Below are 27,461 nucleotides of genomic sequence, written 5' to 3'. Positions count from 1 at the left end.
TAGTTAGGCTGCCTTTTAACTAATGTTGACTTTCAAGTGACATTGAATGGACCTATTGTGACTTGTCAAACACAGGTGTAAATAATACCATTAATACAGGTTGCAATCAATTTAGATGTCCCAGAGGCATAGGCCTGATATTGTGCTGTGGTTCACCTACACACCTAATTAGTCTCATTAATTACACATGCTTTAGCATGGATTGCTTCCTATCAAGAGTCTGATTTCACAGTGTGAAAATAACACCTGCTCCTATAATGATGTTTCAGTCAGTCTTTTTAACTTATTACTGTTATAGAAACACCTTTTAGTTGTCTGCAAAAAGAAAAAGAGTTGGTTGGTTTGAGAATTGGTAAGCTGTTTTTGATGTATAGCCACACAGGCCATTTACAAAGTCAGAGAGATATAAATGGCTTTATGTTGTACATTGTTCAAAAGTCTGTAATGTTTTTTAATCACAAGATTGAAAGCTGTTATGGCAGGTTTTAATCCGTATTGTAGGCTTCAGAAGACAACACAACATAGGTAGCAGCTAGAGTGAGAAGCTAACAAAGCACTGTTTTGCTTAATAGTTGTGAAATATATATTAAATGTGGACAATGCTAACACCTTTTTGGCTGACAGGCTACTGTGATACGACACCTAAAGGCAGCTACTGTAAGCATAGAGTGGCTCTCTTGTTGAAAGTTGATTGGAGAATTATTTGGTGATCATGATTATTGCACAACTGTCTTGACTTAAACTACTATACTGCAGGCCTCTTCTGTATCTTCCGTTTTCAACCGTTTCTATGCCTTTTTTAATATACATTTAAATATGGTACATTAAGGTAAATATTCATTATGTAAGGGGTTAAGGGGCTATTGGTTTTCATTGTAGGTTTGTTTCCATTACAATGTTCTAAATGATTCTTCTGCATATACAGTAGGTCTAGACTAAAGATTTAATGTGACGATTAAACACTCTTACCCTTCTCTGTGCATTCTTTGGTTCTACAGTTTTTCTCCAAAACGACGGAGCGGTTTGTCCATGGAGTGGACTCTTTTCTCGACACCATCTGGAAGATCTGGTCAGATTTGCTGGACGTGATGGGCATCGACTGTAAGTTCTTAATTTATTATGACATTGCTAACAAAGAAAGAGGGACAAATAGAGAGGGACATATTGTAAGAGGCACAAGTTGTAAGATTTACTCTGAGAATGTAATTGTTTATATGTTTTTAGACTACTACTTCTCTCTCTTTCTTCCCTCTGTAGCCTCAAACCTCAGCCACTACTTCAGCCCCACATCTCTCACCAACTCTCCGGCACGTGCCCTGCTCCTGGTTGCCGCTGTACTCTTGGCCTACTGGTTCCTCTCCATGTTCCTGGGGGGTTTCTTTTACCTGCTGCACGCTGTGTTCGGCCGCTTCTTCTGGCTAGCACGGGTCACACTCTTTGCCCTGTCTTGCCTCTACATCCTGCAGAAGTTTGAGGGTGACCCTGAGCGTGCGGTGCTGCCGCTGTGTTTCATCATGGCGGTGTACTTCATGACGGGGCCTGTGGGAGCGTACTGGCGTCGGGGAGGCGGGGCAGGTTCACTGGAAGAGAAAATCGACCACCTGGACACTCAGATCAGGTTGCTTAACATCAGGCTGAGCCGGGTCATAGATGGCCTGGAACGCACCGTGGAGCAGTAGGTGGCAGCAAGGATGAGGGGGAGGGAGGGGATAATGTAGAACCAGCTGCAGCTGATGTCAGAATGCTGTTTCCTGTACACATCTTCAGCAACACAACTACTGGGTATTTACAACTCTATTGTCAGATGGGGGACAAAACTAGATTTGAAAACAGTATTTTAACTTCTTGAGTTGATTTTAGTTACAGAATACCTTCAAATCCTCAGAGGTGTGGACAGTTGACTTGGAGCTTACGCAAATCAACCAAACAACTATTTATCTTTTATTTTTGTCTTAAGGCTTTGAAAGGTTTTTGCTACATCTGTGAAGAAGTTATCAGAGAGATGTCCATGGTTTTCTAAATGCTGGCCTAATTCTACACCTCAGCTACTTTTGAGAAACTCCCAAGTTTGGGCTTGAATTTTTGGTGTTTGGATAAGCTTTGTCAATGCTTGTGCTAAACGAATAAGCATATTTTATGTACCTTTTTGTTTCTATCCTTGTGAATAACCTTGGGGTTATGATTCTGACACAGGTTTGTCCACAAACATTTGTTCCCCTTTTTCAAACTATTGAAGTAGGGAAAGGGGTTGGGTGTAGGATGCAGGGGACCGATACAAACGTATTTCTAATATGTAAAAATCCTCAAGATGTTGGATAGTTGTTCATAGTAAGATTTATTTATTCAGTTTTCCATCCAAAATGTTGAAATCATGTAGATCTAGTTTGTTTCATTAAGTCACTGTTCTATAGCGGCCAGGGTTTGACATCCGGACCTCTTTTTCATCGTGGTTGTGTGGATGGGTGCATGAGCAAATGCATCTGGGTGACTTACTCGAATGTGTGTGCAAATGCATTAATGTGTGTGTTTTAAGCTTGTGAAATGGAAAAGCACTGTATCAAAAAGTCACCATCAGACTAGGAGAAAATGCAAATGCAGCAGTATCTCAGGGACTCGACCAACACACATAGAATTGGAAAAGAGATATCAAGTATATTAAAATCATGTCTTGGTCTCTTTGAGTCAATTCAGTTTTTCAGATATGATTTGAAATCTGTATCAGTAACTTACAATACTTATTGATAAATGGGTGCACAGTTTGTGTTCTTGCTTCATGTTGAAATTGCGACGTTTGATTAATGTCTGATGTGGTCAAGACCAAATCCAGCTTTTCATTCATCGTTTTGATACAAGCATGGAATTATTGTAGGGATTTGAACTGCAGCTAGTGGTTCTAAAGTTTAAATTGGGAAATAGCATTTTTAACATTTTACATGTGGGAATGCAGAAGCAAATTATCCACAAGTGGTTTAGAAAAATGACTGCGGTCGTTTTGAGTCACATCACACTGGCTCGAAGTATGTCTTAATACGTCTTTTGGGATGAGGATTTTTATGAGAAGTGTAGTAAATAGGATTAGTTTCTCAATTTGATTACAGATTAAATTAGGTCTAGTGCCTTTGATTCAGTGGCAAAAATACAAGCTTGTACTGTACAACCCCATTTGACCCTGCATTGGAAAAGGCAGGCTTGAAACTGTGCATTATTCTAAATTGTTTCATGTTAGTATGTGATAACAACTCTTACCAGTAACTTAATGAGATTTACAACCAGCCTGATTGATACAAGCAGTTTAACATTATGTTGAAACTGTTGGACACCTGCTTAGTGTGCATCACTGTAGCCAACTCTAGTTTGTTAGTTTGACAGGGCTTTTTATGTCTGTATTATTTCTGCCTTTTGCCTTTTTTATTTTATATTTCTCATAATCTACTGTTGCAAGACACACTGGGACTTTTTCCTGCCATGCTCCTCTATGTTTAACACACGTCTTCATCTATTCATATTCCCCTTGGCACAGCATTTTGTAATTTCAATTTCTAGAATCTGGACTCTAAACACGTTTTTATACAAATGACCCTAATGCTGTGCAAATTTGGGGGTCCAGGGTCGTGTTGCTTTCAGTGTCTCATGAGAAAGATTGACTAAAGGAGGACACAAGTGAGTAATGTTGCAGGATGATTGAAATGATCAGAGGGCTCTTACCACTCTTACACTACTGAGGCCAAAGAACCAACCAGTACTCAGTACCTTGACACTCAGATTAACAAACTCCTCAGCAACTATTAGTATGTGTGAGATGCTTTTTTTTTTTTTTTAACCCCACCCGTAATGTTTCTCAGCGTAGTAAGGGTGCAGTGTTAATATTGTTCTTGGATAAGGAAGGTGTTGCATCACCATAATACCAGGCACAGACACATGGACTCTGTGGCTATTTCTCAGCACATTCAGACAATTACCATTACATTCGGTACAATGGCTGGATTCAGATATTCTTAATAGACCCGCTGTCTTGTTTTTCATCTCTATCTTGGAATTAAGGTTTGGTGCCAGCAAAATGCAACAAATGTTGCATTAAGGTTGACTTAATGTGTATCAGTTGTTGAAATTTTTTTTTTCTTTTTTTAAAGAATTTTAAAAGATTTCCTAATTTCCCCCAAACATACCCATATCGTCCCTGCAGAACCCCCACCCTGGCAGCCCATATAGCCAAAGTAATCTGGGATTTTCTTGCATGCTATGTTTTTATGCCTATAATGTTATGTTAAATTATACATGTTGTTGACTGCCTAGGTAGAGAACCCTTCCAAAATGCGATTTGATGAATTAGCCAGAAGTTTTGATTTCTATTACTGAGTCTTATTTTTCTGTTCCATTACAGTCAACATTTGCACTAATGACTGTACTGTATAGACCAAACTATCACTTATGAGGGCTGTTTCACATTACAAGACTAAAGTGGACACAAACCCTCTGATTTTTTCTCTTATTCCATCATCACATCCATTCTGTTTATCTTATGATCTCTGACATGTTGGCAAATTTTAAAATGTGTAAAATAAGTTTTTTTCCTTTCCATTAATTCGCACAGGTAAAGCTGACTTGAAAGAGGGGCTTGATCCTGGTGTCTTGTAGTGTGTGTGTGTGTGTGTGTGTGTGTGTGGTTACAGTCTGTAGCCATTGACTTGTGTGTTTTACTAATAATGTGTGATTTATGAAAGTGTTAATTGAATAGTAATAATCATGTATGTTATTGAAGGAAGGTTTAAATCAGTTTTCCAATGGATCATGGCACTAAAGTTGGAGTCAAGTGATCTCAGATGGGTGTCAGACGTGCGATACTGTACTTCAGTTGCTTCAGCACTTCAAAAGATTCAGGATTTTGAGGGGTGCTTATCCAGTGTTGTATTTTAGAACAAGGACTGAAATAGTTTCTCTTCAAGTTCTTTCATACTGTTTTTATTGATTATTTCTAGCACCACAAAAATGGCAGTTTCTGAGACAAAAACCAGCTTGAAAACACTCCATATCATGGAAGAGAAACTTGCCACTAGCTGCAGGCCTACTCATGTACCACTTGACATTACAACTTAAAGTTGAAAGATGCCAGTGGATCTTTCTGTTGGCATCTTTCAGCACAGGATTGAATGCTACATTCAGATTATATTTATTCTGTCTGTAAACTGCCTGTTGAATGGCTAGTAATTCCATTAATTTATTGTACTGTATTCTACTTGTTCTTCTTATTCCATGTAGCCTGCTTTTTATAACAGGCCATGCCAATAATGTGTTTTTCTTTAATTTAAAGGCAATTATTTGTATCTGTTGAATTTTGAGTAGATGTGGATATTATTTTTTCATTTCATCAGTTCATATTTTTAGACTTTTTTTATCAGAATATTTCTGTACTTCACTGATGTGGCAAGCTAAAAACTGTTCTGCCTGCTGTTGCCTACTTTGTGTGTATCTTTATCAAAACCTGTTGATGGCTAAATGTGTTTGTTTTGTTTTTTGTCAAAAGTGAAAATGAGGTCCAGATTTGATTAAACACCAGTCTGACAAAGTCTTATACTTTCTGATTCATTAATAATTTCATGCAGATGTGATATCCCTGCAAAGTGTGTGCTTGTTTATGTCGTAATCAGAATTATTTCAGGATTTTTAAAAATGGGTGTAGAAACGAGTCAAATGTGTCAGACAGCCTATAAGTATACCAACCTCATAGGAATCCATTGAAACTAATATGTCTGGTTTGAGATGAAATGTCCATTAGGCTTTCAATGTTTGTTTTTTTTTATTGGATGAAGCACTTTAAATACATTTCATTTTTTTGTAGTACTAACAGTATTCAATACTAACAAATCATTTTCTAACAAGGACATTTCTGGCACTAGGTGGCACTGATAAATCTTTGGTGTTTCCTAAAAGCCCATGGTGGTTTTGGAGTAGATGCTCATAATTAACAGTTTACTTGCCAAAAATAAATCTAACAAAAAATGTATCTTAAAAAAAAAAGAAGAAAAGAAATTAAACGAGTATCAGCTGTGCCATGAGTCTTGCTGCATACATATAAATTAGAACATACCTTGAAAAGGCATATACATGAATGTATAGCCTCTTGATCATAGTAGCTGATCCTCTTAAAGTAAGAAAGTGTGCTCAAAAACACAATTCATAGTTCAGTTATGGCTCACACAGCAGCCAAAAACATTTTTGTTACAGTGAATTAAAGATTTGAAACAGTTGGTAAAACCCTGGGCAGGGGAAGTCCATTCTTTAAACAGACTGTCATGGTGGCCTTGAGCAAAACAATTAAACCCAATCGGCTCCATTGAAAACTGGCCAGTGGCTGGTAATTTTAGTTGTACACCGCAGCTTTCAGGTGTAAACTTGTTGAAACATGTCAGTTAGACAAGATCAGTTCTGTTACTGGAAAAGAGGGCAATATATACTTTTTTTCCCCATTTCTACTAAGTCTTTTCTCACAATACGCACAATGTACATACGATTGATTTCTATTGGGATTCTTCTCTCAGAGTGAGCTGGTATACCATGAATGATTTAATTTACCTGTAGTACTCTACTGAATGAGATGAAGAAAGCATTCATATTTAATGACACATATGTAAGTAGCATATTAAATATAAATCTGTGACCAGTATTTACTCCTCAGACATTATAAAATGCCTTATTTATTGCTAAGTCATAATGTATCAAACACAGATAGATAAAATGATATCAACTGGTGATGTTTAGAGTGGCAAATACCCAAACAGTAAATTCTCCCAAAATGAAATGTCTGATCACCTTAGGTTCCCTACTTCTTGTAGTGTTCCCTATATTTTGGGGGGAAATTATTGAATGTGGACTCCTTATGACAAAGCCACACATCACAGCTGACTGAGTTTTCTTATTGCAACTCTTAAGTTTTCACTGTAACCTGCGATCGTTTCTTGCTGCGCCTCGTCTGCCTGGAACAAACCAATGTTCAGTTGGTACTAAACCAACTCATACCTTCCGATTAACATCCTTATAGGTGCATTTGGAATCACCTGAGAGTACATTACCGTTAAACTGGTTACTTTGATTTACCTCCTGACCTGTCCAGCGTACTTTTGTATTGTTTGCAATGGGAGCGCCGCGTATTTAAACTATGCTACAAACGCCAGCAGCGTGACGAGGCGCTGAGCGTCTAGTTAGCCATGAGCGCTCGCCGTTTTTTTCTGGTCGCCTAGAGTTGAAACACGTTCAACTTTGGGTAAAACGCGGTGCTCGTCACTGTCACTTTTTACCCAGCCGTCCAATCACAGTTGAGGAGGGGCGGGACGAATACCACTAAGACCAACCATCAAATCCTACACGTAGGCTACAAGTACTGTACGACAACAATGGAGGAGAAATGAATAATGCTGGTCTCTGACTATCCATGTCTGTACCAGATGACATCCCCGGACTACCACAATATCAATATGAAAAATAAGGCTTGGAGGAACATTTCGTTCGTCATGGGTTTATCAGGTAAGCGGCAGTCAGCTAGAGTCACTTCCGCGGAAATTCCGTATCATAGCAACCAAAGCGTCTTAGCTGCGCCTCCAAAGCGCTCTCAAGCGCTCACAGCTGGGCGTTTTCAGATGGGGAAAACACTTTGGTGGAATTGGATGATATAGCAACCACTGTCTTTGGGAGAGATGGTCACCAAACAACAAGTTAAACGATGTCATTTCTAAGCTGCTAATATTAACATTAGAATTTGCTGGCTAAACTGCAGCTAAACAGCTACTTCAATATCTGTTGTTAATAGCACAGTAGCCACGCCATATTTAAAAAAATCCTAAAACCTCAATCAATGTTGATCAAACAATATTTTAAGTAGCCTAACTGGTAACTTTCTTTTGCAATATATTTTATTCCCATTTGTTTATTCAAACGATATTTTATTAAAAAGGGAATTACTCTTGTATTTTGCATAGTAATTGTCAAATTTAGATATATTGGATATCGGCACCAAACATCAGCTATCGGCAGCTTCAGTTAAAAAATATCAGAATCTGTATCTTTAAAAACTTTTATCGATTGAATTCTACCTAAAAACAAAGCATGTTTATACAGTGTTGTGTCGTAGGTATTCATTTGGTCTAACACGTGAAAAGGTTAAAAGCTACAGTACAAACTAATCAACAGTTACATTATTATCAACATACACGAGTTCCTCATTACGGTTTTGGTGATAAAAACAACTCTCCACAAAGTGTTTGACAGACTGCAAGTCTGACTATGGCTACTAAATTTTATCCAGGAAAAAACTAATGACATACTCTTAGTATGAAATTCTATTTGGCTTCCAATTTTCTGTCAGACTCAGGAGAAGTAACACCTGACTAAATAGTGGATTTTCCTGCTCTAAGAGTGCTTCCAAATTTTCAACACCACTCGTGCCGCATTAAGATATCCTCCAAACATGTATTCAGCACCACCAATAAAAACAATACAACATGTGCATGAAGCATCTCGTCAACTCCACCGAACTGAAATAGTGTATAAAACGGAGTGTAAACCCCAGTTATTCTGGCTTGGTCCAAGAAGGCAGCAATCCAAGCAGGATCATTTTGGTGTTTATAGTCTCATCAATTAATGGATAATGTGACTTACAGTCTCCCAGAAGAGCAGCTATGGTGGGCATTCAGGTGGCTCTGCTGGACAACAGGTGCATCCTCCATACACGTCATTATCATCCCCTCTTTTTTTCACTTTTCTCTTCTGTCATTATTCACTTTATGGCAGTCTAGTAAAGCAAAAATGTCTATAGAAATATGTAAAATTATAAAAAAGAAAAAGAACAGGAAAGACATGACGTCCATATCCAGTGATACTGATCGCTGAGTCACTGGCTGTTCACAGGTCAGGGTTACGATTTACACCAGGCTCTTCTGGGCTGTCAGAAGCGTGCCAAAACTTTTATGTCGAGGCCACCAGCTCCACCTGAACCTGCCCCAGAACCCTGAGCCTGGTTTGATCCCTGGCCCACCTGGATATGGTGGAGGCCAGAGTTGAAGCTGGCACACAGCAGATTGTTGAAGTCACTGGGAGCCAGAGAAACCAGTGGACCAGCACCATCCAGCGACAACGTCCCTAAACAGACTGAACAGAGGATGGCGCAGGGAGGGTTAGAGGATTGTTAGTGTAAAAAGACTAAACACCCAAACAGTGTCTGTACAGTTTATATGCCTGTGTGTGTGTTTGCATTTGTCTCTCTGTATATAAATGTTTCCATCCATGAATGTGTGTTACCTGCCGTGTTCTGATCCCAGATTTTGACAGAGCCGTCATGGGAGGATGTTGCTACCCAAGCTGTGCCACTAGAGGGCATAGGCAGAAACATACAGCAGGCTGTGGTCTGGAGGTGGCCTCTGTACTCCACAACTTTACAGCCAGGCTGACGCAGGTCCCAGAGCTAATAACAGAGACACAACTCCACTGAGAACAAATGACAATGTCAGAAATTTCAAACCTAAACAATGACAGCTAAACATAATTTTGAATTAACTGGCAGTAGTGTATTAAAACCTGTCAATGCATGTCATATATTTTAAACAAAACCTTTTTATGTGTTTTACTTTTTACAAGACTGGATTGTACTACAGAACCACTGGTAATTAGTAAAATAGGAACTCCTGCACAGGATTAACGTCTCCATATTTGACTCTCATCTCTTGATACTTTTAGAAGATTCAGATTAGACAGGAAACTGGTCTAGCTGGGGCTGTAAGCTGGGGGAGTCAAACCCACAAGGGAAACATTCACAGACCATCTGCACGAGGGTAATGTTAATGATTGTTTTGTTTGAGAAAAAATGAAGAAGAACTGGTATTAACTGAGTAGCCACTGGCCTTCCTGCATCAGTGCAGGATTTCACACAGGTTAAGGCACACAATGTATTGTTTATTCCAGTTGGTTTTTATCGAGTATCGACTCACACAAACCCAGACAATATAGGCAACCTGCTGACAGCCTCAACCTATCCACCATCTGTACAGCCAACAACCACATAAACCCCTCCAATGGTCTCACCGTAGCTTCACAGCCCTGGCCTCCAAAGCCGTTGCTGCTGGACACCAAGTAGTTTCCATTCGGAGAAACGTCACAGTGGGTCTGGATGTATTGCTTGGCTGGAAAAGTATTGGTCACCTGCCATGCACGGCTGTCCCACACCCTGTACACATACACAACAACATTATTGTAGAAATACACACATGCAAGCAAGCACACAATAGTATATGTACACATACACATCAAAGATGCATCCTGACATCCTTTGAAAAAAAAAAAACAACACAGTTTTATCCAAATCATAAAATTAAAGATACTGGTCGCTATGTTTTTAGAAGTGGACTCACTCACGCACATCTGGTTTTTAGATAGTTGGATTGACATTTTTCTTGGAAAATGGAGGGATTGTGCTGTTGTGTTGTGATAGTTCTTTAAAAGTGTACCTTTTAAAAGTGTACCTTTTAAAGAACCAATGTGTCCATTATAAATCATTTTAAACAAATGTCTAAACAAAAAGAGTAAGAATACTGCAGCTAAAACCACAAACAGAGCCAAATATTGACATTTTAACAGTATACTGAAGTTGATCATCCATTTTTGCTATAATACTGGGTTAGCTCAGGTTGTTGTCAAGTGTTTCTCAATATTAACAGTAAGTGCCAAGAATTACTTACAGGTATATAAATCAGTTCGATTATGCCACTTACTACAATGCAATAGGCTCCATTTCGGGGGAAATACTGCTTAAATACATAGCAAAAGTGTGCTTATTATACTGTCATCTGATGATGACCACATTTATGGAAACATAAAACACCTCTACTCTATAAAAGCTTTACAATATTCAACACTCAGTGTCTCGTTACAAACGTATGTAATGTAATGTAAATGTGTCAGAGGCCAAGGGTTCAAGGAGCTGTTTGGTTAAGTGTAAAATGTATACATTCTCCTAGACTAATAGATGTTAATGTACAGGTAGCCGCCATCAACCACAACTATGTCGACCTGCTGGTTTATTGTCTAAAATCACATACGTCATATCACATACATCTACAAGTATTTATGATTCAATTTAAGATCATTTGTTCATTCTCCTTCTCCCATCACCTGTGAGAAAGAGAATGCCCTCCCATTTTATGAAAGAGTATAGACACAATCCCAAGACTTAATACCACCACCTCCGGTATTCTAATTGGCTACTGTAGGTGCAGCTAACTTTTGGCTGACCTTGTTGGGATAACAGCAGTCAATCACTCAGCAGTAAATAACTGGCTAAACTGTAAACAGTTGCACAAGTTAATGTTTTTTGTGACCTATTGATTTGTATAAGTCTTGGTAAAGATGATCTGTCAGTGTGCTGCAAGTCTTTATTTTTCTGAGGTATATTAAGGGTATACTAAGAAATAAAGCATATAAACTCCACACGCACAGAATTAACTTAAAAAAGGACAATAAACTAAGCTACTTAAGTATTAAAGGCCAATGAAAATCTATGCTTATCAGTCAAAATGTTATGGGCATGATGTGAATTTTATTTTTATTAAATTGTGCATTACATTGTTGAATGACATAATCAACATAACAGCACTGTTCATTTCCAGAGCCATCACCATGTGTTCCAGAAACTCATTTACAAATGAACCACTGCACAAAACCGTGATTTTAGCATTAAAAAGACTTATTTTGTGATTTGTTATTATAATGTTTTGACCTCCGGGGGGAGACACAGACAATTTATCATCGGTGGCAGAGAAAGTATGAAAAGGTAAGAGATTAGGTCAGATCAGCAACAGGGAAGTGCTACAGAACAAAAACTAGGTGTGACAGTTTCCCAGTCCAAATGTTACAGCCAACTGGGACTGATTAAGAGTCAGACCAGGAACTAATTTAATCTGCCACTCTCCAAGATACACAAGATGGAACAGACTCTCTCTCCTCTACACTGGTATCTCACTGACCGGCAATAAAAGCTCAGGACTGACATTAAGTGCATTATAGCACATGTGCATCTACAGTTGCAAATCTTTCTGTACCTTATGGTCTTATCCTCAGAGGTCTGGACTACAGAGGAGCTGCCTGGCACCCAACACACATGAGTAACCTGGACAGAGAAGAGAGGAAAGTGGAAACGTTTAAAGCCTGCAGGACATGAAGTCTGAATGGCTTATTGATTTGATTCTTTTTCATACATGCTCAGGTACACACCTAAGGCATGCTTGAAACTATTCTTAGCACAAGGTTGTGCGCACATACTATCATTCTCACCAGGTTTCTAGAAATGTTGTGTCTCTGTTCACATTTAGCGGATTCTATATCCCACAGGCACATCCAGTTGTCACGAGAACCGGTGCACAGCTTTCTCCCTTCTACAAACCACAAAACATAAAAACAGTTCCATAGATTCGGTGCAGATCAATAATATGAAATAAATGATGGTATGTGTGCATACAATTACTAAATCACACTGAAAGGCAAAAGCCTCTAACGCTAATATACAAGTAATTAAAACCTCTGCGATAATAAACATAGTCCAGTCAAAATTGATAATAGATCAAATATTCATCACTGCTTGCATTCAGGACAGGTGGCAGGTTGATATATTACCAAATCTACTCTAGCAGCATCTTGACTGACCGAGACATGAGATCAGTTCAGAGAAATTCCCTCAGCCTTCAACACCATCCATTTTTACAAACATCGCTTAAGTATGTTTGGAATTGTCATCCAACTAGAGTTTTGTTTTTACATCATTTTTGTATATTTAGTGCTCCAGTGACTGGAGGCCAACAGGAGCATAGATATTTAACTGTCCTCAGAGGGTTATCTGTTCCCAAACCAACTACATTACAAGGAATTGAGAAAGTGTATAACTATGAGTTGTTTTTGATAGTAAAGCTCTGTTTTGGGATAAATAAGATGCTATCTGCACAGATATATAACAGAAAACATTTGGTATGATAACCTTGAGTTTTATCATGCATTGTGACATACTATAAACAACAGTTACAATGTTTACTCATGAGTGAGGAGTCTCATTGTGTGTGTGTCTGCGTGTGTGTACCAGGGCTGATAGCTAGTCCATTGACCACCAACTCGTGCCCACAAAATTCCTGAATAGGTTCATCCCCCTGGTTTAGGTCCCACATCAGAACAGTCTTGTCCCGTGATGCACTAAAGATCCATGTACTGCCTGGATAACACACCACCTGGCAGATAGATGGAGGCAGAATTAAGAGGAGATGAGACCAGAGGATACGTATATGTGAAATGTGTAACAGATCTGAACAGTGTCACACCTTTATCAGTTTGCGCACACACAGTATTGACGTTACCTTGGTAACCTCTCGGTTGTGTCCCTGGAAGGACTGACACATCCGGCCTTGTTTCCAGTCATACACCACCACAGCCTACAGGGGCGGACACACACACACACACAGGCAAACGTATGCACACACAATAATCACTACAAGTTTAAGGATTTTCCACAGAATTTCACATTCTTTTATCAGTCATTCAGGGATTTTCCTGTTTTATATGGCCCATCACAATTTTTTATACTGTCTAAATGAAAATGTGAATTGTAATTGCAGTCTTTTTCTTGCATTAGGCATTCTAATGAATTATCTTAAAACTATTACACTGGTTAATTTATCACTTTAACTTCTCTAAAAGTCAGAGAATTATCAAATTAATACTGTTCTAATTCTAATATGTTGAGGTAATCTACTAAATGGTAAATGGACTGTACTTATATAGTGCATTTCTAGTCTTTCTGACTACTCAAAGTGCTACTATTGCATAGATTAATTTACCTGGTCAGTCCCACCAGAAACACACAGATCTGGGCTGAGATTGGTGACAGTGTTGATGGACCCTTGATGAGCAGGTTCATACTGCACCACCTGACTGTCAAAGGTATTATCTGCCTTCTCCCCTGGAGATGCCCTGAACACAAAAAACACCAAACCAATAGTAAAAAAAAAAAAATAAAATCACAAATTAAACATATAACCACTATTTTCATTAATATTAATGTGGGTGATTTTTTATTATTTATTTATTTTGTATTATTCTCATATTATGTTCCTTTATAGGCTGCACTGCTAAACTTTTCTGCTTAAGATGAATTATTGAAATGAAAACATTCTTCAAGAAATGACTGTCACCACATTTGTTGATGACACTTCCCATGTAGACATACAACATACTAAATATACTAATAATACACTGTTTATACTAGAATGATCTTTATTAGCATGCAATATACTTCAATATACTTATCTTCATGGTACTGGTATCTGCTACTCCCAACAAATAGGGGTAAACTCCACATAGAGCAAAATATTTTTCCAAAGATTTAATTAATTTAATGGACAAGATGTTCCAGGAGCTGTCTCACCACTCTCCACAACTTATTTAAATTTTGATTTGTCTATGCATAGCTCCTCCATTTCCATTGTGCACTGTATTATGGACAATGATCATCAAAACCGTTCACAAAAATTGAGGACCTTATGTGCATACTGACATCTTTGATAGTGCTTTTATTTGTCTCTTGTGTGAACAGACTACATACTGAAGTCCTGGTTATAATAAGTATGTAGTACATCCAGTAGAAGGACACAGAAACGTTATAAGTAGTGCACATGTCTCACCTGTAGAGGTCAGACCTCTTGCGAAACTTGCTCTGTAGTTTGCCCATGTCTGCTAGGAACCTGCAGCCACACTGACACACAGAGAGAAATTCTATCAAACTTGGATAAAAATCATGGTTGCATCCATAAATGTCTATCCTTCCCTTTAGTGAGTGGCGATGAATGGATCAAGCCTCTTTGCTGCCCTAAACATTTTATTTTATTTATTTTATTTTAAGAGTTCAGTTTAGTTTAAAAGCTCAGTAAGGGAAATTCTATCTCATAATTGAAATAATCACATTAAGCACAAAGGAAGCAACAACACACTGAATGTTCTATATATCATTGCCATTAAATACACTGAGGTCATTGGTTGAAATCCTAAATACTTCAGATTGAAACTTTAATGCTTTAATGCAAATGTATCATTGTATAGTACATTGTTAGGATCATGTTTCCATTACCTCACAATCATATTCTGTATAATACTATTTAAAGCTCACCTACATACACATTACAACTTAAGAAGATACATTCTGTTGCTGCAAAATATCTTGCATAAGGATAAGACAGACCAGTCTACAAGGTAAGATTAAACCACACGTTCTCCAGCAAAGACTACTTTCTCGCACACACGCATAGCTAAGCTCCTCCCTAGTTATCCTGGCGTACTCCTCAAACAATCGACAGGAAAGAGGGGGCTCAAATCCTATAAATCCTATTAGAGCCGCATCATTACTGTCACAAGGAATTAACTAGTCACTCGAAAACACCTGCTATGAACAGTGCTGCCAATCATTACGTAACAACACCAAGGGATTTTAACCGTAGTTACTAATAGTGAAAATTTGTTTGTCCACAGTCCTGGAGATAAGCAAAGCAAGATTTCTTACCTGTCACTGGCAGGTGTGGTCGCTGTGTGATGCTGAGGCTGTGTGGCTAGCTCGCTAACATGCTAACTAATCTTTATCTGTCATGCCAAGCTAGATCAATGCATTAGTAGCACCAAAACGTGGATATACAAACGTTAAAACTTGGTAGAGTCGTTGTCGAAGCGACCGAGAAGCGTTTCCCACACACTGCCATGATAGTAAGTTGTCCTAACTGTATGGGAAAGTGCACAGAAGTGTCGTTTAACTACACGGACCCATCCCTCTCCCCGTAGCGACCATGGAGCGACGCTTTCTCGTATCTAGGCGAGGGCGAGGTCACGTGATATGAAGCAGGAAGTAATCGAAACCTTTTTCTCTTACAAAATAAAAGTCTAATGTACTATTTACGATTTATTGATGCTTTTCTGGCCTGTACGTTTTCTCCATCTCCAATTCACTTGCATTCAGTACATGTGCACAGTTTTCTTGGGCATGTGTCCAAGGTGAATAACTATGAATGTGCATATTCAGATATGATTTTGTTATTAAATTAGTCAAGTGAACAGGCTTATATTTGATGAGGTCATGTATTTTCCCCCCTCCACTGGCACATCTACACCATGGCATGAGCTGCTGAGCTCCCCTCCTATTAACCCCCTCTCACTCTCTGTGCATTGTTTCCAGTAAACAAATACATTCACAAATTTGCACCATGTGAGCACAAAATCAGCTGAAATAATTACAACCATAAACCTGAGTTATGACAGAGGGAACTTTTTCAAAACAGAGCCTCAAGACCAGTTCATAAATCAGGACCCACCTTAAGGCCCTTATCAACATCACTTGATATTGTGCTTTAGTAATGCATATTCCCATATTCCTTAATAAAATTCACAAGTAATAAAAGTAACACAAACCAGCTGCCACACAGTAACTTGGGGTGTTTGGGGCCCTGGGGCATGGCCTGCTTTGCCCAGTTGGTAATCCAGCCTTGTGTACACCCTAAACACTATACTGTGGCTGTACTATCTGCATAAACAGTTTGAATAGGCCTAGCCTAATCTGACACGTGTAGCTATTGACACATTTTGGACATCCACTGTATGTGCTGTTATTCAGATAATTCAGCTATTAATAGATCTATGAAAGCCTTAACATTGTCTGGAGAAGAACCAACAACTAAAAGCCCAAACTTTCTTTTGCAAATCAATGTCCGTTACTTCTATCCTCACACTGTCCAATGTCATATAAGGAAAATGGCTTTTCTTTTCTTTGGTTGAAATGTTGAAAAGTTCAAAGTAAAGATGATACAGTATGTGCATAAAACATTTGACTGGGGATATGTGAAGCTCAACCAACAAAATATTATAGCATTTAAAATTTGCATGGTTTTCTAGTTGATGAAAAATAAACTGGGATGATATGCTTTTCAGCCAACAACATGATGCAATTGTTTAAAGGGGAATGTCGACTTTAAACAAGGTTATGCTGCTTAAAAACACATGACAGGTTAAATGTTACTGACCTGTGGCTGGGTGTCCCTCTAGAGAGCTGGTTGGTTGACCTTCATTACAGGCACAGGTTGAATGGCTCCCCAAACAGGAAATCTGGGACGAATCAGACAGGTCCCTGGACAGCTAACATTAATTCTACTAGAACCATTTTGCAGTTTTTCTTTTCATGTCATGTTTTAATGTGCTTCTGATTTTTGCCCACTTGGTAGATAAAGCCAGGAAAAATAAGAGTGGCTTTGACTTCATGAGCTGGATTTAAACAAATGCATTACATGCAATTAAGCACTGAGTCACTGGGATGTTCCCATTTAAATTGTCTAAATAGGCCACTTAGTTGGGTTACAATCAACACTGCTCAATACCTATGTGAGATGACCTCAATTCTAACAGCAAATGGTTTAAGTGAGTAAGTAAGACTACAGTTAAACTCTCGAATTAGTTTGTCAGGCATTTTACGGCAAAGTAAGGTTGATTATAATCATATGATGGTATTACAAACAAAACATGTTATTTCAATGTTTAGTAGTTTCCAAATTTGATTATGTATAACTATTCCAGTTACATGTTTCACTATAAGTATTTTCTTTTTACGTACAGTGGAGACAGTTACACAAAAGTTTTCCTACACATGTCCCTGCCCAGGTACAAAAAGAGGAGTCCCTGGCCTAAAGTTGGTCTGCTGAAGGGTCTATTATAATAAAATGTTGGAGACCCCTGGTATAATGTGCCTTGACTTACATGTACAGTGCATCACTCACTTTTATGACAGTGAGGTAAGGCAAAACAAAAGCAGCTCATAAAAACAAGCGTTCTCACATCACTATAATCCCTATCGTTGACTTGATGGTGCAAGATCCATTTGCCTCACTCACAGTCACGATAACTGACACTGTGACGATAAGAGATTTATGTCACACACTGCTGAAAGCACTGAGAGTATGCTGTAGTACTGCAGATATTTTATGATGTAGTTAAAAGGTCCTGAACTTTGCCCTGTGAATGCCCATCTGCTAATTTCACTAAGACTACTGTTTCCATTTGAAAGTTTTCGACAAAGTTAGTGGAGTGTTGCTATTTCCCAAAATAAGAAGCAATGCAGAGCAGTGCAGAGAAACGATTTGTAATTGAGTCAGTATTACAGCATGTGACCCACCAAGAAACAAAGCTGGCAAGTTTTCAGACAGGCCTTAAACACAAAAAGCCTTTAAAACAAAACTGGCCTATAAAGCAGGTCAGCAACTCATTTTACAGCCATGGCTTAATCTGACTGGGATCCAAATGAGAAATTCAGTGTGTTGCCTGAGACACAAGCTCATTAATGTTCTCATTAGGTAGGCCCTGAGAAGTCCACTGCAGGCCCAGGACCCACTTAGAGTCCCAGACCCAAAACAAAACAAAACAGCTCCTACAATAATGTGTTGACTTATGATATGATTGACACTCCTTCCAATAATGAGTGGGTAATGACAGCCAATTGTTTGGTTGTGGAAAAGGCAGTAGTGCACGGCTAACTGATAACTTGGCAGAGGCAAGAACAGTGGGGATGATCATAATGTTACAACTGTGGATACATGACATGGCCTCTAATATCCATCTCCATCCATCCACTTATCATTTCCATCCATCTGTAAGTGTGTGGGCCTATTGTTGAACAATGTGACCACCAACTGCCATACAACTCTCCAGTTTGTTAAAGGCATGTAACTTAAAGAACACCTGTACAACATAACACAATCCAACTACCCTACAATTATGGTTTAATATGAGGATTTTGTTGAGACAGAGATTCAAGTCTATATTTTGAGGATGTCCTCCCAACATTTTTCCCCTGTTAAAATGTTTTAAGGACTGAAGGTGTTGTATGCATAGATTGTAAAGCCCCCCTAAGGCAAATCTGAAATTAGACTATATAAATAAAATTGACTTGACAGTATCAAGCAATCGAAAACAATAACACTGCAATTTGCACACTTCTTCTGCTCAACAAAAATAGAAAAGGGAATATTTACTGGACAGCATACATGTATACATGTGTACATGTTGTGTCCACTGCACACTCAGACTGTGTTGGATGATGGTGGCCATCATGCAGTCACAAACACATCCTACAAAAAAAGAGTGCAGAAAATCTGCAGAAAATCTGCAAATACTGTCATAAATTGTTTGCCTTTAAAATACATCCCATTCACTGACATATACTGTGAAGACTTCTCCCCCAAAGTCAGCGCAAAAACAGAAACAGAATGTAAGTGGCAGACTATTGCCCTTTATTACACACATGCCCGTAGAGACATGAGTTCAGCTTCTCCATTCATACACATTTTCTGTTCCACAGGTTGGGGTAGAAATACTTGTGTGGCGTTTGTTTGACGTGACACTCCCCCCTAGTCTATGGGAGGCCGACGTCACCCTGCCAGCGGAGGAGTGGATGGCCTCTGTAATAAAAATATATTAAGAGAATTGAGGAAAAGGAGAAGATTGGCCGAGGGGAAAACAGCAACAACGCAGCGTTTAAGCCTTTTATGTCATCCCGCTACTGAGCCATGGACGTGAACGCCTTTTAACACAGACTGGGATATATTTTCGTTGCGGCATCGAGAGCTCCTGGCTGAAATGCTATGTTATGTGTGGCTTTCTCGGTTTTTTTGAGCAGACAGAGAGAGACAATTGTACTGTATCCCAGCCTAGTGGATTGGAGTGAAAGTCCGCCATATTCTGCCTTACCACGCCCGGGAGTCGAGCCATTGGAAACAAACGCACAGTTTTATTCATGTGTTTTTCCGGTTGCCCTCATTCACGGACGATAACACCGGGGGTTTTTGTCGATTTGAAAAATAACATCATCGACGACTTTGAAGAGAGAGGGGTGGCCGGGCACGGATGGCAGTGCTTAACGAGATCACACAGACCAGTACGGAGGATGTGTTTTGAAAGGATCTGTTGATCATATTGAGAAGGAAAAGCAGATTACACCAATTAAGATTGGACAGATATTCAACTCAAACCGCTTTGGACACTATTTTGAAGCTGTCGAGAGGCCCAGAAAGCGAACCGAAACGGGGGGAGGGGGGGTCAATAATTTCTCAAATATCTAATTTTCCTTTCCACCACAATCTGTGCGCTGTTCAGGCTCATTATAAGGGCGTCCACGCGTTATTTCACCCCAAGCAGGCCTATATGAGGACGTTATTTGGCATTCACAGGCCTCTGTTTGTTTGTTTGTTTTACTCCGACGAATCTGAAATCTGAATGAACCAGTAAGAAGAAAAAACGGAAAAGTGCGTGTCTTAAAAAAAAAAAAAAAAATATATATATATATAAACACACACACACACACACACACACACAGGACAACAGGAGAGAGAATGACCCTGGAATCCATAATGGCGTGTTGCCTCAGCGAGGAGGCGAAAGAAGCCAGGCGGATCAACGACGAGATCGAGAGGCAGCTCCGCCGGGACAAGAGGGACGCACGTCGGGAACTGAAACTGTTGCTTCTCGGTAAGCTCGACGGGGAGGGGAAGGGAGAGGAGTGGGGGAGACAGATGCAAAGCCCAAATTCCGCTCACCAAAAATACCTTTCTCGGGTAGTAGGAAGGTAGGCGAAGGTGCGGGTCTATTAATGGGACTGCCTACCTGAGTGAAGTTGGGGAGTGGGTGTTTGAGATATGTCTGTGTTGTGAGTGGACTGCACAGATTGGCAGGTCAGCAGAGGGAGGAGATGCTGCCCAGCCAGGCCCATAGGGCTCCCGGTGTAAAAACCACCTGATTTGAATAACTGCGACCGGTTAGTGTCGAGGAAACAAATGCTTACCACTTACTACGGGCCTTAACGCTTACCTGTTACCTCTCCATGCTGGCCTAACAGCAACCTGTGTAGCCAGGCCTAGAGGGCCCATCCAGGTGGTGTGCTTATGAGTGTGTCAAACATCGGCTGGGCCAAAGTCTAGCGTTTTATTGGGAGTAATCAAGACAGGATTGCAGCTTAACACCCAACCCTGGCAATGATTATATTACAGATGTCAGTCTATGGAGCAAAGTTGGAAGCATGCTGTCCTATCTTAAATAACTAAATATTTATTTATTCATATATTAAAATAAAAGCTTGTGTGATGGTATGATCATGGACCCACCTTTTATATACATTAGTTAATTTTAATCATTCTCAAACGAATTGTAGCAGAGACACAGTGTGTTGAAGTACATGCTCCTTCTATTTATCTTGTCCTTCTCTTTCAGCCACCAGTATCTTACCACCTATTCAAAAAATAACAGTGCCATAAAATCTTAAAACCTTTTGTAATTATCTTATGCTACCTTTGCATTTTTACAGTTGGGGGAGGGGGGTCAGTCCTGTCCTGAAGTATTAGTCATACTGGAGAAATCTGAGGAAAACAAGTCATCTACTCACCATCCCGTTTTTAATTAGATTTTCAAGAAAAGCCCATTAGTTGTGATGGCCGTGGTTGTGGAGAGTGGTGCCAGAAACCTCTCTTCCTGATACAGTGCCCTCCTCTTTCAGTCCCTTAGTTAGCGGAGCAGGCTGGGAATTAAGATCACATCATCCAGACTACTTTCTGGAGAAGGCATGTCGAGTTTTTGCCTCTTGTGGGATGTCTAAGAGAGTTTGAAGGAGAAATGTTTCCTCTTTGCCCTCCTGTTAATACAGAATGATTAAATGAATCCCCCTTAACAGGATTTGAAGGAACTGACTGCCACCTCCCTTGTTAACTATGGACAAATAATTGTGTTGTTGTTGCCCACTAATCTCTTTTAATACCCAACAATTCGCTGTTATGCAAACACATAACAGCCAATCCAAAAAGTGATGATGTGTAAGTTTGAGGACGTAACTGTATTTCTCATAAGACCGTATATGGTATGTATTCAATGATTAGTCACTATTCTCATGTGATAAAAAAACTTTAATTTAAAGATTTAATGATTATGATTCATATGCAATATTTTTTGTGTAGTAGCTGCTTATCAGTAGGTCCTATCAATATAGGCTATAATATTTCAGAGTGGTTTAGTAGCATGCCTCTAATGACAGGATGCTTACAATTAATGTCTATGAATATTGAGTTGTGGGGAAGATACGATCCATTAAGTAGCAGAGTAAAAAGTTTCCTGTAATGATTAACCGTATGTGTGATTTCCCTGTGACAAAAACAAATAACATTTATGTGTTTGGTTTTTTTATAATGAGAAAGTTACATTTTACATAATTAGCAAAGTAGATACTACTGTCTGGCAATCGTGAGTACAGTTTTTAGACAGATAGATAGTTGCCTGCTGTGTGGAGTTGTCATGAGGTGTTGTAGGGACAGTATAAGTAGGAAATGTGATAGGAATGTGGTCTAGGCTAAACCATGATAACAGACCATGGACAGAAGAGACCTCATACATACACTAACATGCACATGTCTGAACTCACAAAACAATTATGGCTAAATCCACCATTTTCTTTCAGTGAGACTAGAGCTCATTAAATATATGAGCTTATACACAGAGTTCTGAATTCACAGTGAAAGCATGTGTGAATTTCATACAGGCTCCACCACTCCCGCTGTCAGTGGTAGAGTTAACTGGAGCTTTATAAGGCTCCATTAACCCATATGCTGTCAGTGTATTGCGGGTTTTCAAACTCACTAATTGCTTAATGTCTCGTGGGATGTAGCACAAAACTCTCCAGTCAAGTTTAGAAGTTTCTCAATTCTTCAAAATGTCCATCACTTGTTTTTTGTTTTTTGACAAATTATCTTGGCTTAGTCTTTCAAACCCATTTATTTCTTATATCCACAGGGACAGTGCCCACACAACACAACAAATGAGCAAGTTTAAAAAAACATTGCAAGCATTTAATCCATCCTCTTTGTGTATCTCTTATCCATTAAGGCATTGTAAACTAATAAGGCAGATGTACTGAAATTAACACTCATTTAACCTGGGCAGATGACCAGTGGAGGAGTTGTTGCAGCGGGAGGAGGAGGTGGGGGGTTGATAGTGTAACACTTAGGGGCTGTCTGGCACACACATAGTTTAAAGCTAGCTAATGAGATACTAAAGGCCTCACTAAGAAATGTGACTCAGGAAAAGTCCAGTAAAAATCGATGTCCGCCAAAGCAGAAGAACAATGAGGCGGAGCATCTCAGCAAGAACCAACTGAAATTGATCTCCTCCAGCAATATATGAACATAAACACATTAACTGAAAATCAAATCACTGTCATAATCCATTAGTATCAGCTCATACTTTTCATTGTTCACAAGGAAAGAAAGCACAGTTAGTCAAATAACATAACTCAGTGGTTCAAGAACTGTTGCACATGACCAGAAATGTGGAGTGAAACTAAGTTGAACAGACCTTTTTCACAGCAGACATCTTGACTTGTCAAACACAGGTGTAACGAATAACACTGTTAATTGCTGCATTGCATGGCAATGAAACGATGAAACAATGAAATGACCCATCATTAATGTTAGCAGTTCCACCTGTGCTTTTCTTGCTATGACAAAATGTCTGCTGTGAAAATCGTTTACGCATCAGATTCATTTGGGAACAATAAAACAAGAGGGCTCTGATGCTAGCAAGATTTATTCCCAAAGCAGAACAAACCAGTTGTTGTTGTTTTTTTTTTTTGTTTTTTTTTTGTTGAGCAGACATGACAGAAAAAGTTTGGGTACCACTGACATAACTGATAGACACATGCCAGCCAGGGTAGGACATAAGATATAGTTTATTAAGTTAATCATACAGATACAGATAAACAGCTGAAGTCTACCTCAACAGCAACCAGATTATAGTTCGTCACAGAAAAAATGGGCACACCTCCAAACACAGTAAAATTTTGTCAGATTAAAGTGGTGCATTGTAATAACATAAAGAGCAGAAAAGGACCTTTGACTTTGACATATTTCCGTCAGAGAAATGAGACTGCTGTGGGGACAGAGAATTAATCTGAGATCCTCCCATTGACAACCCAGCAAAAATCGAGTAGGTTACGTCTGCATATTTAGAATTTTCTGTAGGACGGAAGTTGGAACAAGTAAACTCTTTTGTTGTCAAATCAAGGCTCATTGACTGAGCTGCTCCATTGGAGGAGTGGTGGACAGTGCTTAGAGGGCACTTGACTAGTTGTTGAGATAAAGAAGAGCACTTCTCCTTCACTTGCCAAACTTTCTGAAATGTGCAGGAGTTTCAATAATCAATTCTGAATAAGAACCTACACTTTCAACTTTTATGCGATTATCGTCCCTGTGACTGTAGATGGCATGGGAGCATTTAGCTTTAAACAATGTTTATTTGATCGGTAAAACCTTGTTTCAGGGGAATTACATGTTAAATGATGGTAAAAAATGATGAATGCCATAAGACCTAGATTGTTCTCTTGTCTTTATTTTTGAGGAAAGTGAATGTCTCCTCTTTGAGCATGACATTACGTCTGGAGAAATGTAAAGCAACAGAGGCTCCATTCCATTAACTGAGATTCCAAACCTGTGCAGTCATGGGAAGTTCAAGATGAACGGAGAAGAGAGGAATATAGCAACTGGTGACATAGCGACTGGAGACAGGAAAGAAATAGAAAATCTGTGTTCTTGAAGAAAGGGAATGGGAAACAGAATCAGTTTGTGTTAGATAGTTAGGATGCTTACTAAAATTGTAATGCAGCTGTGAGCATGGATGTTTTGAAAACTCTTGTCGGTGTTAAAGTGTGCTCTGACATCTAAGACTCGAAAGTCAGCTGCAGAACAGTAACTTTTTTTAAATTCCTATGATCAACCAACCAAATTCCCATGATCCTTTGTGTTGGAAAGGAACTGTATTGCACCAATTACTACTACGGTGTCAACCGTCTCAGAGAGTTGATTACTACATCTGATGTCCAATGACCATGAGAGAAATGAAGAGGAGACAGTCATATTAAATCATATTATTTACTCTTTAAGATGTTGAATATCAATAATCATATACACTGTATATATTTACCATCAAGTAGATCACAAAATAGCAAATAAAAGATACATATAAGGAGTGTAAGCATACACAATATAAACAACCAAATTGAATTATTTTAACAGATTGGATTTCAAGGATACAGACGGAGGCTAGTCTCACAAATATGTAGTGTAAACAATTAGTGCAACAGTCTGTGTTGGTCACCACAGTTCTTTAAGATGTTCAGATGTCGGGATAGCGATGTGAAGCTGGTCGTTAAGCTGCAGTCTCAGGTCCCCTGATGCACGATGAATCGGCAGCGTTGAAGATTGCAAAGTCTATGATGCGTGTTATTGATTTATCCCGTTGCTGGGTATGACTCAAAATGTGGTTCTATAATAAGCAAATAAACTTAATCAGTAACAGAAAACTGCATAAATGTCTGATGACGTTAACAGCACAACAGAAATAGCTGCGTCATTGTAACTGTATAATGGGCGATCATCCTCGCCATCATAAAATCGCTATACTTCACATAATCGAGGAAACACACTCATTTTACATAATTATAATCTAGCAGCAGTATATCAAGTTAAACAGTGAATAAATGACATAATAATATAATGAATACTTAAACGAAACTCACGGCCTTCAATGACGCACATTCCAAATCGCCATGAAGGAAACTTCAACGAGAAGTCTGAGACAATTAAGCATCATCCACTGCCAATCGAGATCACAAATATTCTCCCTGCAGTTCACAAAGTGAAATCGCTACAGAAAGAGATCCTAATTGGAATTATTTTGCTGCTTAATAGAGAAAACTGCAGGACCTATGCCTTCACTCTGCCGTTTGCGCCTTGTAACTGATCCGCTCTCGCGCAATCGCCAAACAGGCCGCGCCCTCTCAATCCAGTTCAATGACCAACTTAATAGCTGTACAGCCCTTATAATAAAAGAACACAAACTGAACATGGGCTTTTTTACACTTTGTATGACGTCAGTGTTTGTGTGGATCATGAATACAATACTAGAAACGCTTTGCCTCATTGGAACATGGAAACAATGGTAGCTTATTATTTTACGATAACCCAACAATTTATAGGTTTACGGGTTATAAGTTAACCTCACAAAGTGGTCAGATAGTTTTATGCCCACTGTGGCCAAACCTGCTGAGATACCCTTGAGCAAGATTAACTACTACTCTGTTGTCATCTGTACTGAAATAACAAGGAATTTATTTTTTACTAGAGCTGAAACAATTAATCAATTAGTCCATCAATAGAAAATGAATCGGCAACTATATATATATAATCGATCGTCATTTTTCAAGCAAAAATACCAAACATTTGTTGGTCCCAGCTTCTCAAATGTGAGGATTTGATGCTTTTCTTTGTCATAGATGTAAAGTGAATATCTTTTGAATATGTCACCTTGGGCTCTGGTAATGTTTAATATAAATGTGTCCAAATTTTCTAGTCAAAATTATTAATTGATAAATTGTAGTATCAAAAATAAAAATAATCAGTAGTTAGTGCCCTAAATTTTACCCTTGTAGGATACAGTAAAATTGAGAGAGATATAATTGCTGCCTAGTACTGTCTTGTTGCATTGCTACATTATAGTATTGCATACATCTGGCCGGTGTTTATTTAGCATTGAGATCTCAAATATAACCCAGTCAAAGAGGTTAAACATGAATAATTATCAGGCTTGTCTCCATCTGCTAAATTGATTTAAAATTGCTCAATTACAAAAGTGGCACAGCCCAGCTCGAATCCCCAAGAGTTAATTGGACCTAGTTTATGTCCCCTTTAACACACTTACACATACATATACACATACACAGAGAAAATCATAGACAAGTGGGATGACAGGAACAGGCAGAACAGCTATGACCAACTTAGAGTATGGAATTATATCTTCTTTTTTTAATCATTGCAGGATTAGAACATGTTTAATCTGCACTTTTTGCACTCAAATTGCGCATATCATCTGTCAAAAACATTTGCAGTGTTGATCTACCCAGTCACTGTCAGCTTCTTTTATTGGACAAATGAAAGCTGTGGGAACTTTGTCAAGGCTACGACTGAACAAAGTCCACCGCAAACTTTTAACAAGCTTTTAACAAACACATGGTTGTAATTGTGAGAGGAAGCACTAAAGATGTCATATGATTCTTGTATGAATGCAGCCAAGTTAACAATGCAGCAGTAGAAAGTGAAGAATTAGGGAGGTAAACATAAACCAATTATAATTTTGCAATATGATTCAGTTCCACTTGTAATGCAGTTAAATACTTGACATAGTATCAGCATTTTCTCCAATATAACTCAGGACTTGCTTGGCATTGACAGGATATAAACAGCATCTTTTTCACACTTATGATGCAGTGCAGTATTGACATCTAGTTGTCCTAAACTAAAACAACTCACACTAACTGTGAATGCTGGAGG

At 38.9% G+C, this 27,461-nt stretch overlaps 3 protein-coding genes across 11 annotated transcripts in view; 2 read left to right on the top strand and 1 right to left on the bottom strand.

Moving 5' to 3' along the window:
* LOC122875666 (bri3 binding protein) overlaps positions 1-5,564 on the top strand; it is a 6,743-nt gene extending 1,179 nt beyond the window's left edge. Inside the window, exons 2-3 of the mRNA XM_044195022.1 lie at positions 999-1,101; positions 1,258-5,564. Of these exons, the coding sequence (XP_044050957.1) occupies positions 999-1,101; positions 1,258-1,679 (525 nt within the window). The 3' untranslated portion in view covers positions 1,680-5,564. The remainder of the gene's footprint in view (positions 1-998; positions 1,102-1,257) is intronic.
* Positions 5,565-5,775: 211 nt separating this feature from the next.
* wdr31 (WD repeat domain 31) lies at positions 5,776-25,935 on the bottom strand. 9 transcript variants are annotated; one of them, XM_044195011.1, is made up of 12 exons: positions 25,652-25,935; positions 20,637-25,398; positions 17,079-17,160; positions 14,703-14,773; positions 13,860-13,992; positions 13,344-13,454; positions 13,109-13,253; positions 12,313-12,413; positions 12,081-12,148; positions 10,069-10,210; positions 9,289-9,451; positions 5,776-9,138 (listed from the first exon to the last, which is right to left on the bottom strand). In XM_044195011.1, the coding sequence occupies exons 4-12, from the start codon at positions 14,747-14,749 to the stop codon at positions 8,936-8,938; spliced, it is 1,113 nt and encodes a 370-aa protein (XP_044050946.1). In that variant the 5' UTR covers positions 14,750-14,773; positions 17,079-17,160; positions 20,637-25,398; positions 25,652-25,935; the 3' UTR covers positions 5,776-8,935. The 9 variants fall into 9 exon arrangements, with proteins under 9 accessions (XP_044050946.1, XP_044050951.1, XP_044050952.1 ...); XM_044195016.1 differs by having other exon boundaries at positions 20,908-25,398; XM_044195017.1 differs by having other exon boundaries at positions 21,479-25,398.
* Positions 19,421-27,461, top strand: part of LOC122875665 (guanine nucleotide-binding protein G(q) subunit alpha) — a 24,883-nt gene continuing 16,842 nt past the window's right edge. The window contains exon 1 of the mRNA XM_044195020.1: positions 19,421-20,568. Coding sequence (XP_044050955.1) covers positions 20,433-20,568 — 136 coding nt within the window. The 5' untranslated portion in view covers positions 19,421-20,432. The remainder of the gene's footprint in view (positions 20,569-27,461) is intronic.

Source organism: Siniperca chuatsi, linkage group LG5, assembly GCF_020085105.1.
Source record: "Siniperca chuatsi isolate FFG_IHB_CAS linkage group LG5, ASM2008510v1, whole genome shotgun sequence".
Lineage (NCBI taxonomy): Eukaryota > Metazoa > Chordata > Actinopteri > Centrarchiformes > Sinipercidae > Siniperca > Siniperca chuatsi.
The sequence above is the reverse complement of the archived record's forward strand: the minus strand, read 5'-3'. Positions and strand labels throughout refer to the sequence as shown.

Bases quoted from the DNA above. Each gene is read 5' to 3' on its own strand.
- wdr31 (XM_044195011.1), bottom strand. From the start codon at position 14,749: ATGGGCAAACTACAGAGCAAGTTTCGCAAGAGGTCTGACCTCTACAG. The intron at 12,149-12,312 runs GTGAGAATGATA...TTCTCTGTCCAG, and splicing joins ACAACATTTCTAGAAACCTG to GTTACTCATGTGTGTTGGGT. The intron at 9,452-10,068 runs GTGAGACCATTG...CTCTGTTATTAG, and splicing joins GCCAGGGCTGTGAAGCTACG to CTCTGGGACCTGCGTCAGCC.